Below are 18,993 nucleotides of genomic sequence, written 5' to 3'. Positions count from 1 at the left end.
TGTATTTATTTATTTGTTACATCTAATTGCAAAATGACCAGCTATATTTATATAATTTAGAAATTGAGCCTATTCTATGTCTTTTTATGCAATAGCCGTGAAATGGTATTTATAAACATATTAGGAATAATTCAGTCTTTACAAAGTTCAAATTGTTTTAGATCAAAATTAAATATAAAAAAGTCAATGTATGCATGCATTTAAAATATTTACAATTGTTAATGAAGATGATATTAAATAGCATTTTTAATGTATTAAACTATATTTCAGCCATTGATTTTGCTAACAGAGCAACAACAGTTATATCAGACCCTATCATCATAGACAGCACTTCACCACTAGCAACAAATAGCCCTATCACAATAGAAAACCGACTTATTATTTCCAATACAGAAATAAATGCATGGTTAGTCAAAAACAGTACTGTTATTTGTAATTAATAAATATGTCTTCATTCTTAGAAATCCTTTCTTATGAAAACGTATTATATTTTCTGTTCTGCACTTTTAATTTCTATTACAAATACAGTTCTCTCGACAAGTTTTGCATAACTTCCCGTTTTTAGCATACTCCTCGCATAACATGTATATTAAGTTTGTAATATACGATAAAACATTAACACATTACAGCTGTCTACCCCTTTTCATGAAAATTAATCTATGAACTATGGTTTAATGTTTTAAAGGGTATGCAGTTGTTTTTCGTTTGTTTGATGTGTTTGAGCTTCTGATTTAGCTATTTGATGAGGGAATCTCCGTTTTGAATTTTATTGGAGTTTGGTATTTTTTGTATTTTACCTTTTGATGCAAAGAACATTTTGTGGATTAGTTGTCAAACAAACCTGAAACTGAACAAAGACCAAATTTCTCACTGTTTCGGAGCACATGCACACTATTCTGTATTTTATTATTTCGTGTCTTTAATCGCTAGATTATAAATCAAAAATGTTATGCAAGGCAAAGTTGACGTATATTATTTTGTTGGTTTATGGTTTACCGGGAAGTTTGTTAAATGGCATTTCTTTAGTATCCTCAAACTTTTACATGAAATGATGTATATAATTTTAGCTGGAAAGATATATTCACGGACCTGGAAAGCGGCATAAATTACTATCTCTGGTCTATAGGTTCAGAACCCGGATATACAGATATGATGGCTTATGCAAAGGTTATAGACGATGAATGTGGGATGACGGATATGAATAATCCTTTAGATCTTTTAGATGGTCATCTATATTATATCAACGTGCGAGTAAGTTTGCCAAAGAGTGTTGTTGGTTTTTTTAGAGTTGTCTGAACTTGTTTTCAGATTTATATAGTAAAGGATGGATAGAACGGTCCCTTTCAAATTAAAGAATCAGTTTAGAAACAGTACAAACTTGGATATAACTAAGGGAAAAATCACGGTATATTATTAAATTTTGAAGGACAATCATTAATGAATAGAACAAATAACTCAAGGGAATTCATTGCAATTTATAAAGGTAACTGGTTGAAAGTACATACATTAAGTATTACATGTGAAAACTGAGTGTATTCAAGATCAAATACTCACTAATTACGAACTAGTTATACTATAACACCGCATGAACAGGGAAAAGTTACGACTTAACACAATATACGAGTAAAGGAACGATTATGTTGGTTAAATTTGTTACAGAAAATAAATAAATCAGCTAGAAAAAAAAACCATAGTGAATGGACCATCCTTTTTTCATGTTCCTCGCCCCAAGACAATTTAGCAACATACTATGTAGAATTAGCTGCGGTCAGTCTATCACAATGCACCAGTGCATTGAAGAAGACATATGCTGGTATTTTTAAACAAAATTAACACTATATCAGCAAAAAATCCTCTTTCTTTCGTTTTCATGATTTTCGTTAAATTATCTTGTTTCATATATTTTTTTTTCACATACTTTTTTTCATTTGTTTATGACATTAATCCGCTTATGATTAAAATGTAGTTCCATTCATACAGGCATTTAATAAAGCTGGTTTATCAACACTTATAACGTCGTGGTCGTTTGAAGTAGATACCACACCACCAACTAGTGGACACGTTTACGACGGTGACAAAAGTGCTCTAACAGGAGATGTAAAGGATATAGATTATCAGATCGAAACCGAAGTACTCCATACTTATTGGGAAGGTTTCCATGATTCCCATTCTACCATCAAGGAATATTATGTTTCAATTGGAACATGTCCGCAGTGTGAGGATATTTTAGCCGAACAAGCTGTGGGAATTGTTTATGGTAAGTTTGTGCTGTTTTCTGTTTTAAATTGTTTTACATTAACATGCACAAATTACTGAGATGAACCGTACAATTTGGAGCCAATATTTTGGATCTTTAAAATGTTGTAACATATGGTTTTATTTGAATACACGGATGTACCAAAACTTATTGAAAGTATTTATCACGTAAATTTTTGTATTGTTTAGTATTGCAAACAAATGCTATAAAATGGCTCCACCTTCTTTTTTTCTATATGACTAATATTAAAGATTATCTTTGACGAAAAAGAAACAGATTTGTTTGACAATTTTCAACCTTCTGCCAAGTTATATAATTATATTTCATGTATCATGTTATATCTTCTTGTTTCGAAGTTATATATCCATTTCATTCAGAGTTTATTCTACAATACTTACATCTTGGAGCTGGATTGAGATATTATACAACAGTTACGGCATGTAACACTGCAGATATGTGTACGACGGTGACATCAGATGGTGTAATAATAGATAATAGTCCACCATTAGCTGGTGCTGTACAGGATGGAACAGGGATATATGACACAGAATATCAATCCATGACGTGAGTATTCGATAATTTTGCTACACAATGATGCCTGTTCATGATAGGCATTGTCTAAGATTTGGACAAGATTTATTTTTGTTCCCCATTGAAAAATATCATGTTCCTTTTATTTTATAAATTAAGGTAACAGTAGTTATCGTGTGTTCAAATGTAGGAAATTGATCCTTCTTTTTTTCTGTTGAAATAATAGGAGAAATATAGGTTATATCGAAATAAAAAAAGAACTAAATTATAGAAAGCGCCTGCATTTTACAATTGTGTAGTTGTAAGTACAGCTTATTTGAAAACAATGACAAAAAGAATAGGTCACCTATGAGTTAAAAAGATAATTCTTTAAGGCAATTTTGCATTAAAGGGAGATAATTTGGAGCTTTTTTAATGATATAACCAATTTAAAAGTCATCTGGGGCCAAAATGAATCGGTATTTTGGTTGATTTTTGTACCATATCATAAAGTAACTTTTAATAGTGTAATAAATACAATTAATAATGAAAATAAAGTGTTTAAATGTTTTCTGAAATTTTTGTACCCTCGAGCCTCCTTAAGTATTGTATTAGTGAAAACGGAAAGATGAGGTGCTAAATCAATTGTTCAGTAGTGCTTTTTCTTGTGTTTTGGTGGTTGATATTTCATTGAAAAATGGAATTAAAAATGAATTTGAAATTAAGTATATATTGATAAAGTTAATTTATAGAAAAAAAGTACAAGATTGTTTCAATAAGTGTGTAGATTAATCATGTAACTTTTTGTTGTCATTCAAACAATATGAAGAATATCAGTTTACCAAATGGACAACTATAATGTCGAATAATGTCTAAATTCAGAACATACTTGTCAGCAAAGTGGTATGGATTCGATGACCCACAGTCTGGCTTAGAAAAATATGAATGGAGAGCGGGGACAACAAAAGGTGGTGATGATGTTGTGAAAGCAATGGAGTTCCATATCACACAGACAGCTGCAATATACAACACATCACTTGGACTTCCTATCAATGAGAGAATATTTGTAACGATAAGAGCTTACAATAAAGCTGGTAAATAATGATAACAATGACTATTTTGTAATGGATAAACTCGTGATAGCAGATGTTTTCCTGCTCCTGTTGTATGGATCTAGTACAGATATTACTACTTTGCTAATTTCTCATTGAAGTAGAACACATTTTGTGTTGCTGCCAACTGAAGCCCTCCGGGTGTGGGATTTTCTGGCTGTGCAGAAGACCAAACGGAGGTCTTCGACTGTTTTTCGCTCTATGGTCGGGTTTTTGACACATTCCGCATTTCCATCTTCAAATTAAGTATATATATTTGAGACGATGTATGTTTGAGAAATATTGTAGAATAGAAGCTGAGAACAGCTCGCTAGCAACATATGCACACTTTCACTCCCATTTTTTGTCGGGGTTTGTGTTCTGTACTATTATTTGTCCATTTGTCTTTTTATTTTAGCAATGGGGTTGTCAGTTTATTTTCAATATATGAGTTTGACTGTCCCACTGATATCTTTCGTCCTTCTTTTAGACTTATATATCTGGTAGCAATGACAAGTTTTGGCTCACATAAAAATTATTATCTAAAAGTTCTGACATTCATTTTTTAACAGTCGTATTATTTTGTGTTAAGTAAATAAAAGTGGAAGCCCAATTAACATGACGAAACAAAATGCTCGACTACTAGTATATCAACAAAAAGAACCAACGAAAACAGCTGCATTATTGCCGACTTGGATCAGGTATATGTCCAGAGGCAAATCGTTGGCTAAATCTAGTTTATAGCTAATTAATCCTCACACGCAAGTATCAGTTATGCTTTGAGATCAGATGTGGCATATCTGTCTGCGAAGATTTGTATTGGGAAATGAAAAAAGATTCCTTAAAATCGCTTATACCAAAGAAATGTCTGGTACATTATGTATGTATTATTTTTTTTTAAAGTTGACCCATATATGTAATTAATTTCAGGAATGTGGTCGGAGTCATCATCAAATGGATTCTTAGTAGATACAACGCCACCGGTTTTTAAAACTACGCCTGTCTTTTCCGAAGATTTCGGTATTTTTGGATTATCGCAAATATATCGTACGTCAATGAAAATAGAATGGGATATTGAAGATACAGAATCATTCATACAAAGACAATACGTCTCTATAAAGTCTCACATTGGTGGAGAGTTCATGCTGTCATCACACTCAGTATGTTTGTAAACTAAAGAACTGATTTTAAATAACGTGTTTGGCACAACTGTTTTGAATTTTGGGTCCTCAATGCTCTTCAACTTTATACTTGTTTGGCTTTACAACTATTTGATCTGAGCGTCACTGATAGTCTTATGTAGACGAAACGTACGTCTGGCGTATTAAATCATAATCCTGATACCTTTGATAACTATTTAAGTGTATCACATATTATACGGATGTTAAAAAATGCAAAGGAACTGCTAATCGGAAATGTAGTATTGTTGTTTTTATAGACGAATGCAATTTTGTATAGGTTTTCTACAAAACTGATAGAACGGTTAAAATGTGATATATATGATAAAGAATATAAATTTACCATTTTATTAGTTGCAAAAATTAATAATCAGCTACTGAATCGGGTCTTATACACCAGAAAACAATTTATAAATTTGAACCTTATGTTTGTGGAAATATGTCTACATTCGCACATCAACACAATAGCAGTACACCTACAAATCCGTTTCACAATTGACGATAGGTTAACAGCCAGTGATGATGTTTATTTTTCTTATCCAAGGTAAAGATTACCTTAGCCGTATGTAGTGCATCAATGCTTTTAAATTTTGTTCTTGTTTGGCTTTCAAACGTTTTTGATCTGAGCATCTCTGATGAGTATTATGTAGACAAAACGCGCGTCTGGCATATCAAATTATAAGCCTGGTACCTTTGATAAATATAAACAGCTATCATTGTTCATCGCCTGCTATTTTAACCCTAAACTGTTGGTTGAAAGCTTATTCTAGATATCTAACAATCTAGCTCTGTAACTGTTTGAAGAGTGCATGGAAAGCTAGATCTGATATTATTGGTTACTTATGTTCTTATTGTATTGTTCTCTGTTATCAGTCGTTTGTCACATTATGTATATATTATGTATTGACATAGTATGTTCAATATGCTTGTGTAAATAAAATATATAATTCAATTCAATTATATAAGCATTTTATTATAGATAAATGGTATAGCAAGATCGTACGTGTTTAATGGATTAGATCTCCATGATGGAGTAACTTATTACGTTACAGTTATTTCCTGTAATGGTGCAGACATTTGTACTGATGCTATCTCGCTAGGAATGTTCGTTGACAGTACACCGCCATCAAGAGGTTTGTGTGTTGTTAATTATGAGTTATAACGAAACTCAAAGCAAAAGGAACAATCACACATTGATTTTAATGCTTGGAATATTCGAATTGCACTTCTTATATTCATGACATGAATGATCAATTAATTTTGTTTTGTATTCGTATGGTTACCAACAGTGTTCCTGAGTCCTCTTCCGAATTGTGTGATTCATATAAGCTATCATTACAATTTAATGTCGGGTTTTGCTATAGAGATGATCTCTTTTCACTAAATAATTTAAAGTTTGGTGAAATTCATCAAGGTCATTGAATTTATTATAAAGGATACCACAGCCACAGTTAAGTCTGCTTCATATCTTGACATACGTCTATACTTGACAATAAGGCTTTGTATAAATTAATGTCAAAAGATATCACTTAAGCTTTCCAATTGTTAACTTTCCGTTTCTTTCAAGTTCAATTTCATAAAGCGCCATCATATAGAGTACATGTCGCCAAGAACGATATTCTAGCGTATGCTTTTTCCTATCATATTTTCTTTGATAGACGATTGGTACTCACAAGAATTATATTAACCAAGTGTTCGAGGTGATGAAGTTAAAATCCACATTCACGAACGCCATCTTGAATTTGTTGATTGTAATGGAATACCTGTTTCACAGATGGCGGTGGATATGTTCCAATTTTCATGACCAGAATTTCGTCATACTTTCCTGGAATTTGACATCAACGAATATGTTCTGACATGTGCAAAATTTAGAATATTCTTTATTGTCTGTTTGTCTTTGTCTTTTTTGTTTGCCATGGCGTTGACAGTATTTATTTGACTTAAAGAGTTTCCCTTTGGAATTCGCCTCCCCTCTTGTAAATCTTTTCAAATGAATTGATAATGTAAGTCATCTTATGTTTTACAGGTGTGTTTGCAATAACGACAGATCATGCATCAGACCCTGAATTGGCTCGACATTCAGCAGGATGGATGACTTGGACATCACACGCGGTGTATCTTGCCTGGCTTGGGTTTAGTGATGTACACTCAGGAATTGATCATTACATGGTAACTGTTGGATCAACCTACATGGGAAAAGATCTATCTAAGGTACGGCTTGTTCACTTTTCAATAAATAACTGTTCTGGTTATATTATAGGTTTTTTTTTTAATTTTTTGGCTGAACAATTTTTATAATGGTAATGCAATGACATAGTTGGACAAGCTGAACATAATCTCATTTTTAGCCATTGCGTTGTCAGTTTGTTTTAGATTTATGAGTTTGACTGTCCCTTTGGTATCTTTCGTCCCTCTCTCATAGTTTAGAATCATGTGCGTGTCAAGGAATGTTCCGCTTCCTTATCGATTTGAGAAATGGGTAACAGTCTCCATTTTCCCCTTCACAAAATGGATATTTCGTTTTAATTAGTTCAAGAAGACCTATGCATGAAATGGATGTAAATGGTTGTTTTACATCAAGAGTCTGTAAACCCCTAAGCCTTTCACACGCAATCGCTTGTTTTAAAAGACGAATATATATGTCAGTTTAATAAGGAAAGATGTTTGATTAAAAGTACACTAAAATTAATGCAAAATAACAATGGTGATAAATCAATGCTCATTCAATCTAAAAAAAAAAGAAATCGCAGTATGCTTTAACCGAAAATAAAACAAATTGTCGATGAAAAGATGTGTTTGCATAGGTAACTCTTGTAAATTGTTTAGGTTACAGGTACTTACATTTCAAACATTATGTCGTCTTGTTCCAAGCTTTTATATTAAGAAAAATGTCGTCTTGTTCCAAGCTTTTATATTAAGAAAAAAATGTATTTTGTGTCTCATTATTACTCGAAGATATGTTATAGTTAATATTGTTAAACATGAATGAATTTGATTGAAAGGACATAACTACAATACATATTCATACTGATACTAACACTGACCATGGTGATGAAGGAAAAGTTCAACTCTTCACTGTAGAGACAAGCAACATTGCAAACCTTGATACAATATTCATTACAGTTTGGGCTGTTAACAAGGTAAGATTAAACCCAGTTGTTAAAAATGACGCATTTCAATTTCTTGCTGCATTTTTTATTTTTACAAACGCAAACGTTTTGAATTTCGATGATGTCATGTATTCATAATTGGCTTGGAAGAAAATTAACATAATGATGCAGACTATTAATGACACATTACACATCTTTAAAGCAATATGTAAGGAATGACATGCGAAAAAGAAATAGATTCCTTGATTAAAGAAAAAATGAAGCACCTGTTGTTTTTTTTTAACAATAATTACTAATTTTCTAAAATGATGTATTGATGAGCATGTTGTATTTTGATTTGTTAATAGGTTGGTTTAAGGAGTCATATGATACATTCAGCTTTTACGATTAGTCCTGGTGGTGCACTTGATTTAATTCGAAGATGTGAAGCAATGTCATGCGAAGGTCACTGTATATGTGCTCCTCAAGATCAGCAATGTCCTTACTCTGCTTCACTTGGAAGTTGTAATGATATATCGTCAAGTAAGTTATCTTCAAATTAATGTGAAGTCTATTATTGTGGTTCATTTTAGTATTGAATATTGTATAAAACAATACAGTATTTTAACACATAATTGTTTTTTACTTTTCAACCAAATACAGTAAAACAATTACAAAAATTATCAAATAATGTTGTATTTGCTTTGTAATACATTATGCCGTTTATTTGTTTTTGTTTCAATTGTTACACATTCGGGGCTCATGGTTTAATATCACACCGTTGCCTGGTATTGCTAGCATCAACTTCATTTGAACTTTTGGGAATAGCTGCCGCTATAGAAATCATACCATATCTCCTTATTTTAAAATCATTAGATATACGGAATACCATTCTTAGTAACGAAAGATCACGAAGAATTGTTTTAATGTTGATGCTGTTTCATCTTTTCCTATTTCTAAGTTTTAAATTTGCTATGACTATGTTCCAACTTTTATTATACATTAACTTTATCCTGATTTTTTGTTTCTTTATATTTGAAGCTGTCTTTAGCGATACTCATTACAGTTTGTTGCTGGTCAGAGATACTAATGGATATTCTGAAAGTGACCAGGCTGTAACAGCGTCAAATAATGTTTTAAGGGGAATGTGGATACTTTCACAGGTTCTCACTTATAAACCATTGTGGTATGTATTTAATGATAAATATTTAGCAAGTACTTTACTAATTGTGAAATGTGAAAAAATAACAAATTTTACCACTTTATACAGAATTAAATGCATGTAAATCAATTATAAACCTCATATAAGAAGTTAATATAAAAAGTATATATAAAAAGTGATTAAAAACTTTTAAATGTGTTAACACTATATTAGTTTAAGGATCAATATCACAAATTAGTTGCCTCAAACGATGTATCTGTGTTTTCACTGTTTTCATTCTTCAAATACAAAATCAAAGCAATAAACAATGTAACTGGTAATGGTCTAATACCAATTGTTAAATCTTTTAATGAGTTTTCATTCGCATAGCGGGGGATCCATGCATAGCAAGAGATGCTTCCCCTGTCAACATATCCAGCCCCTCTGTTTTTGGAGTTCATGCGGTACCCTTAGTATTTCTTTCTTTTATAATCGATTTATGAGATTCAAACAGCGACGGAGTACTTTTGCTTGACGTATACATTGATTGAAAAATATGGGTGGAACATACCAAACAGAGAGTCAAAACTCATTAGTCGAACGCCCGAAAGAATCATTGCAAAAATAAAACCAACAAAAAGACAAACAACTGTCTTCAAAACACTTCATAATACATGCAGTAGCAACTATGCTACACGAACCCCAATAATTTGCATACTGTACTATGAGCATCAAAGAAGGATTCCTACAACCCTAACAATTGTTCATAAAAATTCTTTTGAAGGTATGTCTGATAGGTTCTGTGTACGACACATATTGAAATGATCTTGTGAACACAATAAACTTTGTTTTTTAGTTCGCCTTTTAAACTATTTTGATTCGAGCGTCACTGATGATTTTTTTTTGTCTAAACGCGCGTCTGAAGCACAAAATTTCATTCCCTGGTATCTACGATGAGTTTGTTTGTGTACACAAAAAATGTCTTCCGCGTATTCAATAAAAACAAATTAGGAGGAAGCACATAAATGAAATGTTCATTTTTCAATCATATATGGAATTTTTAAATCAATATAGGTATGAATGGAGTGTCGGACATTCGGAATTCAGCACGCCTCTTGGCATATATGATATACAAGATGAGAAGGTCTGGCAAGATGCCGGCCAATTGCATGATGCTATTTTTACCATTGAACAAGGTAATTGCTACTTATTATAATATACATGAAATGAAACGTTTGACACACTCTTAATACAACACTCGATTATGGTAGATTTGATTGGTGGAAACACCATTAATATTTGGATCAGGCCTATTTAAACAAGACGACATATATCACAAAATGTCAGGGAGCAACACATAATTTAATATATTTAGCAGTAAAATTATAACTCGAAACGGTAATATTTTATAAACTAATAAGATTTTATAAATATTGCAATGACCAATAGAAGTTATGCCCGCACTGTCAAAACATTATTTGAAAAGATAGAAAAACATCAAACGCCTTCCTGATTTTTTAACGTTTTGGATAGCTGTATTTCAGATGACCATAGATATTTCAATCATCGTAGCCATAATTCTTTCTCCTTATCTCAATTTTGGTTTGACCTTATAAAGACTTATCAAGAAATGTGTGCATACCACGAGTAACACGACAGTTGAGCATGATTTGGTGACTTTTGTAAAGCACATTAGGTCATTTTGATTTAAGACATTTAATTGTTTCTTTGGTAATAAATTCTTCGAAATATTTTCATGTTTTTTTTATCTATAGGCGGAGAGTACTTGCACAACACTTTGTCATATGCTGTATTTGTAAGGGTTTGGTATTCAGTCAATACATACGCTATTTTCAAGTCAAATGGAATATATGTGATGACTCAGGCTCCAGTGGTAGCGTCTGTAAGAGGTAGCTCTGTAAGTATTTTTTGTTTTATTAAAATGCATTCTGAAAGTGTCATTAACTTTATAATTTCTTAGAATATATCTTGTTAATGTATGTACATGATCTCAAGGTAGCATCACCCTAGTTTTTTCTAGTATTATTTTGGGATGGAATTTAGCGATATAAAGTGTAACCGTCATCTAAATAGTTGAAACAAACTATAACTGATTGAGATATGTTTCATCTAAAATATAAACGGTTTCAATTTTTCTTCATCAGATTCGCATTTCGATAATTACGAAGCCATTCTTGTACTTTAATTTTCTGAATACACACTGTTAGTGAAAAGACGTGAACTACCTGTTAGAAAAGTTGATAATAAAACGCTCGTCTGGCGTATATACTAAATTTAGTCCTGGTATCTATAATGATTTTATTTCAAACATCGTTTAGGAATCATTGTCTTGCTGTTTAACTTTTTTTTGTTAGGCCTTCCGATTGATTTGTTGTTGTGTCATTGATGAGTCTTGGGTACTAAGTTATAAGCCTAATATCTTTTTAAAATATTTAATACTCTAGTATATTCAACACATTTTTTAAGAAATTGCGATAATGATATGCCCAAGCAAACAACCATCAATTAGTAATACATTTTGTGTCATGTTTTAGCTTTTAATTGGTATAAAGTCTATGTATAAGATAAACAACTTATATTCTCAGGTTGATGTTAAGTTCAGTTCACGTCTATTGCCTTAAATAATTTTGAAATTTAATGGATATGTATATATATATTATCGTAATATATTTTTTTTATATAAAAGTATGTTATGGTCCGAATTGTAAACTTAGGCAAAACATTAATATTATTCAACTTTTTTTAACGATTGTTTGATATTCAGGTGATAGAGCGAGTACAAGGAACTACATTCAAGGATCATGATTTCATGAAAATGGGTCGCCCAATAACGTTTGAATGGACAGGCAAATTTCTTGAAGCTGAGAAGACTATCGAAATGTATCGATTGTATCTGAGCACTTGTCCGGGAGGTACGTTGTCACTTATACATTAATAATAGAAAAAATGTCATAAATAACCAATCAGGGGATTTAAAGTTGTTGATATTGATTACAATAAAAATAGCATATAAAGTCTTCTCTTTGGTAATGTAAATTTGTTTGAAATATGCAATAAAAAGTGGCAGATGTCTTGTTGGCGACAAACCCACATGTGATTTTAAAAATGACAAAAATGACACTTCCAGTAAAAAACTTAAACCGTTGAAGTTCGCCAAACCACCTTGTTAAAATACTGAAACAGCGTTTGCATTGAAAAATAATATGCATTCTCCACGTTTAAATTGAAATTATTTTTATATTAGGTAACCTTATATTTCATCAAGACGTTTTTGCTCCTTTGTTTTTACAATTTGATATACGAAATCCAACAAAGGTATATAAAATTCAGTGTTAACTAATAATGAGACCAAATTGCTATTTTAGGACATGATATCATGAAGATAAACGAAGTGATTCCAGGAACAGAAAGTGGCTACAACATGTCTAGAATCATTCTTACACCAGGGGTTATCCATTATGCCAATGTTATTGCATACAATTATGCTGGAGCCCATACTACATCATCGTCGGATGGGTTCATGATTGACTACAATCATCCTACTGCAGGGATTGTTTATGATGGTCAAGGTAATGATGATAATATAACACTTTTAAATTTAAAAGCATTCCTGTCAAGTTAGAAAATTAAAGAAATAACACTTGGTGTGTCCCAAAAAGAAACGCAACGTTATATAGGAATCAAAAATGAAAACAACACTTTATTGATTTCATACGTTCAATGTGCTTTTCAAATTTGCTTCCATCCAGAATTTACAAAGCCGAATATTTGAAAGCCGAAGGTGTATAAGAATTGAAACAGTTGAAGATCTATATTACCAAAAAGTGCATAACAAAAAGCCCAATTCGTCTAAGGTCAATTAGTCTGAGGGAGTTTAAATCTGTGTTCCCTATTTTTTTTGGTATTTAGAACTGAAAATTAAATATATATATATATATATTATAAACCATGCCAGTGTCAAAGCATTGAGTTCTTGGTTAATAACTCCCTCTGAAGCAAGCAGTTTGCCAGTAACGGTGTTAATCAAGTGATAGGAAATAGTTTAACAAGTTGTATGCTTCTGCAGCGCTTTTCTAGATCAACTTCCATTAGAAATAGTATAACAACTATTGTGGAGAGTTGTCTCATTGACAATCATACCGCATCTTCTATTTTATATTTACATCATGTATATTAAAACAGTCTTATTTACTATATCAAAAAAAAAGATTTTACACACACACACTTATTTAGTTCTTAATTTTTACTCTTTATAAATTTTTAAATCAATTTCAAAGGTAAACATGACCTTGAGTACCAGAATTCCTCAGATATAGTAGCAGCCCATTGGCACGGGTTTATCGATACAGAATCAGGTATAACAACATATCAATGGTGTGTTGGATTAACTACTTTTATCGGAAACAGTCCCACAAAGACGGAATGCTCAATCCTGAGTTGGACGAATGTGGGACTTCATGTATCAGCTTCGAGAAATTTAACATCTAGTATTCCTTCAGGTGAGACTTGTGTTTTTATATAACGTTAAATGAAACCCCACATCCAACTATTCTTTTGATTGTTCAAGTCGACACTAAAAGAAAGACAATTTAGCACAACCATCTTTTTTCTGGATATCACATTCAGGCTTTGGTAACATTAATATCAATGAATATTTCATACATCAACAGAAATTTTCTGCAAAATAAAGAAATCAAAATATGCTACCTTATGTCTGACTGGGATATATTTTTTTTAAACTTTGTAGAATGAAATTAAATGAACAAAGTAACCAAATAAAATCTAAGGCAAAGTGACTGCATCATTACAATTTCTATTAGTTTATGTATGTACATTTATTATGACATCAAAATGCAATTAAAAAGGTCAACACTACTTGCTTAGTCAGAGATAGTGTATCAAATTCTAGAAACCCGATTTGTGGTTTATATTTTCCCTTAGAACTCCGTTGAAATGATTATTCTGCAAAGTAACGCGCATTTCTACTCGAATAAGATAAAAAAAAATCAATGGTTGTTCAATTTGCGGAAGTATTTAACAGACTTAGTAGTTTGCTGTTGGTCCAATTTTTGAAATTATTTAACAGACTTAGTATTTTGCTGGTGATCTAATTGATTGCTAATTTTTGTAATGCTGTCAGCTATATTTTTTTTTACATGTAATCAACTATAAATCATATTTTGAGAATTAATAGTTATAATTTTTTGCTATTTTAGGAACAAAATTATATCATAAAGTATACGCAGTTGATGGTGTTGGTTGGACATCTTCGACCGTAGTATCTGATGGGGTGACTGTAGACACAACTCCACCGGTACCAGATACATTCGTTCTTTTAGGCATTAACCTCGTTTCCAACCCATCATTTGAAATAACAGGTGGGAATGAAGTTTCCTGGCTTAATATCAGTTCAACAGATATATGCAACATGGACGTTACTTACCATCCATTGATGTGGTATATTGAAACTTATTCATGTATGACAATTGTTTCTTCTAATTTTAACTTAGCAAAGGACGGTGGAAAATTCTTATATATTAGAGGTAGTATTACACAGAAAGTGGACAATATTACAGAAGGGATGACGTATCAAGTGACATTTTACTCGAGCCATTTGTCTTCCGTAGATTCTTCGTTAGGTAACAAAGAAGGGTTTATACAGTTGAACAATGAAAAACACGTGTTTCTTATTTACACTAAAAGTTATCGCCAAGATAGCAATGGTGATATTGACGATCGAGAAGAACTTTCCTGGCATAGTCATACGTTTTATTTCACGGCTGATTTAAATGAGGCGAATATAACAATTGGCAGTATAGATCTGACTACAGGCATATTTCTGGATGATATAAATGTACAGGAAGTAAACGTAACCGCGGGAGATATAAGTGGACATGTTTTAGGTCATGTTGTTTACTTACACGATTGGAGTTCCATCCATGGAGCTTGGAGTTTTACAGACCCGGAATCATCGATTATTGATTACAAATGGGCTATAGGTAAACACACTCACAAAGAATATGAAAATTTATTAAAAAATGAAGTCTTTTAATCTGAAATGAGACAAGATAAGATTTAAAGTATTCAATAATATTCAATATTCAATGGATAAATTGAGGTGAACACTATTTAAATCTATTTTGTTGCTATTTTGTTGTCACACTAATTCACACAAGGGGTAAATATTATACACCAGTTTCAAGATTATAACATGTTAATGATATATGTATACATCTGATTTGAACTAGACAACCATACTGATTCTAATGTTTAGGTTGTAGTTCACAGATCCCACGACAGGATTATTATCTTACTTTCTTACTTAGACATATAATTTTAACTCTTTAAATTCCCTAGACTATTGTATGCAGTTGCAATTAATTGTACAAGACAATTTGCGTTTTTCTATATATAAATAAAAAGAACATTAGTATACCGCTATTCTAAGTCATAAATTGATTGAAAGAAAACAAATCCGGGTTGATGTATGGTTGATACCTTGCTGCAGTCATTTTAACGATTAATTTTATGTTTGATAGGGTATGCAGAAGGAGGCACACAAATACAACCATTTAGAAGTGCTGGACTAATGAATTTCGGAATCAATAGTAATGTCACGCTTGTACACAATACAAATATTTACATAACAACCGTTGCCATGAATGCTGCTGGTTTGAGAGGGGTGTCGTTTTCTGATCCAGTATATGTTGATCTTACACCACCTGAAATTAACTATGTATATGATGGTAGAGGTAGGTTTGACAGTTTACAAAAATGTAACAAGTAAGAATTGAAGGACGCCATTTTTCTACGCGAATTCAATTAAAGTGGAATCAAAGCTTTCTACTTGAAAGGAGATTGAAACTTATTAATGGAACAACCATATTTTTACCAAAGTCGTTTTGTTGAAGCCCTTTTAAGCTTCAGCAGTGAACCGATCATAATTGATTTTTTTTCTCTGAGTAAACTGTAATGCTTTTGTGTATTATGTTATGTAAAAATTGCATAAGTAATACACGATGGACTTTCCATGACAGTAGATATAATTAGACGGTATGTAACTAGGTAATCATTATGAAAAGAATTTATCAACAAGTATATTTAAACTACACTCGTATAGGAAAATTCAAATTGAAGATTTTGTTAATTGAAATATATTAGAAACAATAATCCTGTCGAATGTAAGATACTTGATTAGTTGATTGTTGTTGATAAACGTTCAATGGCAAAAATATCATGCATGCTCAAGACAAATTAAGATATTTGAAGTTCTATTGGAGATGGCAAATCGTGTGTGTTTGAAACTGTATTTTGTATTGTTATCACAGGAGAAGATGAAGATGCATGGACTTTAAATGAAGTTGCTGCTAATTGGGCATTTGAAGATGTAGAATCCGGAATAAAGCACTGTGAATGGGCTATAGGTAATTTCAATGAATAGAATTATCCAATGATGCATTTGATCCAATTGACGTTGGTGTATTTGTGAAGAAGCACCGTGTTTTGAATGTATAAATGGTGGGAAATAGACAAATTTCAAAAAGAAACCTTAAGCAGCTAGATATATTGATAGCTACAACAGATTTGTTCTTGATCTGCTGAGATTCCGGGAATAAAATTACAAACAATATAGACAAGATCCCTCCCCGTCTTCCCTATAAATCAATTAAAATTCCCGATATACAAACAAACAAAAGAAAACAAAATAAACTTTTATTCAAAATATATAGAATATGTGGCACTGAAAATAATACAAAATTGTCGTATTATCGAAATAACACAATTTTCGCTCCAAAAATAAGGCAACATACATGTATGCCTTTTAGTTTCAATACAACCATGAATTCAATTTGAACTTACAGGAATTAGCAGACTCTAATGATAGTATCAAATATATGTTAATTCTATATTCTAAACAAACCATTTGTTTTGAGTGAACTAAACCAGAGGCCGAGTATTCAAAATAGTATGCAAAACATCAACATAGGGGTATACATTGATTCTGAAACATAGCACTAAATGTGGACTTTGTTGCTTATTTCGCTAATTTAGTTGAGACTTCTATATAATTTAATCAAATAAAACAGATCAGCCGGTAGAACTTACATTATAAATTAAATTGTAATATTGATTTTTATTTTCTTGTTTTCAAATATTTTAGGATATACACCCGAATCGACTGATCTACTACCTTACACCGATGTGACAACTAATTCAGCGTATATGGACTTCCCCTACAGCGTACTAGAAAACCATACAATTTACACTACACTACATTGTGAGAACAATGCTGGTTTGTTGTCGTCCAAATCATCGGATGGCGTTAAGATATCGAACAGACCACCATTGTCCAATTCAGCAGTGGTAGAGATTATGCCAATATCTAGTACTGAGTTCAGTGCTGAGACAGGATTCCTAGGAGTTTCTGATAATGCTAGATTGAAATGGTCTGGATACACAGACAGCATTGGAATCGAAACATACGATGTAAGTTGTATTACCAAATGTTTTCACACTTAATCTAGTGGAAACACAGTCATTTTTAGTCTTTTTTCAATAATTTTTGCTGAAGTTAACTTCCATTGATTGCAATGCTCAAATATTCAAACCTCACAGGTCAATTTCTTGTTTATGGTCTATAGATGTATGTCCACGGGTCATTTTCTTATTATTTCTATTTCTTTGAAAATTATACTTCATTAGAAACACATTGACTCTGTTACATCTTATAAAAACAATTACTTTTGACATCACATTTTTCCAGTCAAACTACAGACTATATTTTATTTTAGGTCGAATTCGATACCAATAAAGAGAAAATGTTCTTCCCAAAAAGTCAAGAAGTTCTGTATAGTCACTTCACAAAATTATCTCTGGCAGATGAACAGCAACCATTTTCAATTAGGGCAATAAATACGCTCTTCCTGAAGTCAGCAATTGTTCAGAAAAACATTTCAATATTTACAGAGAACCCTCAGGTTACAAGTAAGTATATTGTTTTTTAATTGAAAAAAATATGCAGTAATGAGATGCTTTTCTTTTCAAGTTCAAATAAGAAAATACTGAATTCATTATAATAGAAGAGTTCAAATTTCTTTTTAAACAAACTTATTCATCTTTTAATAAAAAAATAGTATGAAATACAAATTAATTGAGATAAACAGTCTTTTACAATCTAGATAGGATAACAAAAATCTGTCAATAGTCGGCTTAAATTTTTTATAATATTCGTCTTTCCGATATAAGTATTTATTTCCTATACAGGTACACCATTGACACTATCTTGGGTTAACAACGAAGTAGTAGTTTCATGGAATGGAATTTTCAATTCAGACAGTGATTTATATTACGAAGTGTCTGCGGGAACTACAGGAGGCGGAGTTAACATTCTCCAATGGCAATTCACCAATCAGACGAGTATTACATTTGAGATTCCTTCGACTGTTACAACAACGACTGGATTGAATGTCTTCCTAACAGTCGGGGCAGTATCTGTCGGAGGAGAATCTGTTATCAAAACTGGGAGAATTATTCTACCTTAAGGACTATGACAAATGAGACAAACATTCGAAATTTTCGCATATTTAATTGTAATAACGTCTAGTATGTAGCTTACTGGTAAAATTTATTTTTAATTTATCTGTTATCTTTGAAATCCAAATATAATCAATATCATTCAAAAATATCATAAAGAATACTACTTATG

General features: G+C 31.8%; 1 protein-coding gene across 1 annotated transcript in view; it reads left to right on the top strand.

The window, feature by feature from the left end:
- LOC143082596 (uncharacterized) overlaps positions 1–18,993 on the top strand; it is a 48,752-nt gene extending 29,759 nt beyond the window's left edge. The window contains exons 23-44 of the mRNA XM_076258342.1: positions 271–406; positions 1,068–1,251; positions 1,981–2,257; positions 2,635–2,821; positions 3,650–3,861; positions 4,789–5,018; positions 6,016–6,169; positions 7,063–7,247; positions 8,039–8,176; positions 8,494–8,668; positions 9,167–9,311; positions 10,341–10,462; positions 11,042–11,184; positions 12,052–12,199; positions 12,653–12,856; positions 13,565–13,786; positions 14,504–15,286; positions 15,827–16,039; positions 16,616–16,711; positions 17,449–17,774; positions 18,080–18,272; positions 18,552–18,993. Coding sequence (XP_076114457.1) covers positions 271–406; positions 1,068–1,251; positions 1,981–2,257; positions 2,635–2,821; positions 3,650–3,861; positions 4,789–5,018; positions 6,016–6,169; positions 7,063–7,247; positions 8,039–8,176; positions 8,494–8,668; positions 9,167–9,311; positions 10,341–10,462; positions 11,042–11,184; positions 12,052–12,199; positions 12,653–12,856; positions 13,565–13,786; positions 14,504–15,286; positions 15,827–16,039; positions 16,616–16,711; positions 17,449–17,774; positions 18,080–18,272; positions 18,552–18,829 — 4,751 coding nt within the window. The 3' untranslated portion in view covers positions 18,830–18,993. The remainder of the gene's footprint in view (positions 1–270; positions 407–1,067; positions 1,252–1,980; positions 2,258–2,634; positions 2,822–3,649; positions 3,862–4,788; positions 5,019–6,015; positions 6,170–7,062; positions 7,248–8,038; positions 8,177–8,493; positions 8,669–9,166; positions 9,312–10,340; positions 10,463–11,041; positions 11,185–12,051; positions 12,200–12,652; positions 12,857–13,564; positions 13,787–14,503; positions 15,287–15,826; positions 16,040–16,615; positions 16,712–17,448; positions 17,775–18,079; positions 18,273–18,551) is intronic.

The sequence above is a fragment of the Mytilus galloprovincialis genome, chromosome 7 (genome assembly GCF_965363235.1).
Source record: "Mytilus galloprovincialis chromosome 7, xbMytGall1.hap1.1, whole genome shotgun sequence".
Lineage (NCBI taxonomy): Eukaryota > Metazoa > Mollusca > Bivalvia > Mytilida > Mytilidae > Mytilus > Mytilus galloprovincialis.
Note: the sequence above shows the minus strand (reverse complement) of the source record. Positions and strands in the feature narration are given on the sequence as shown.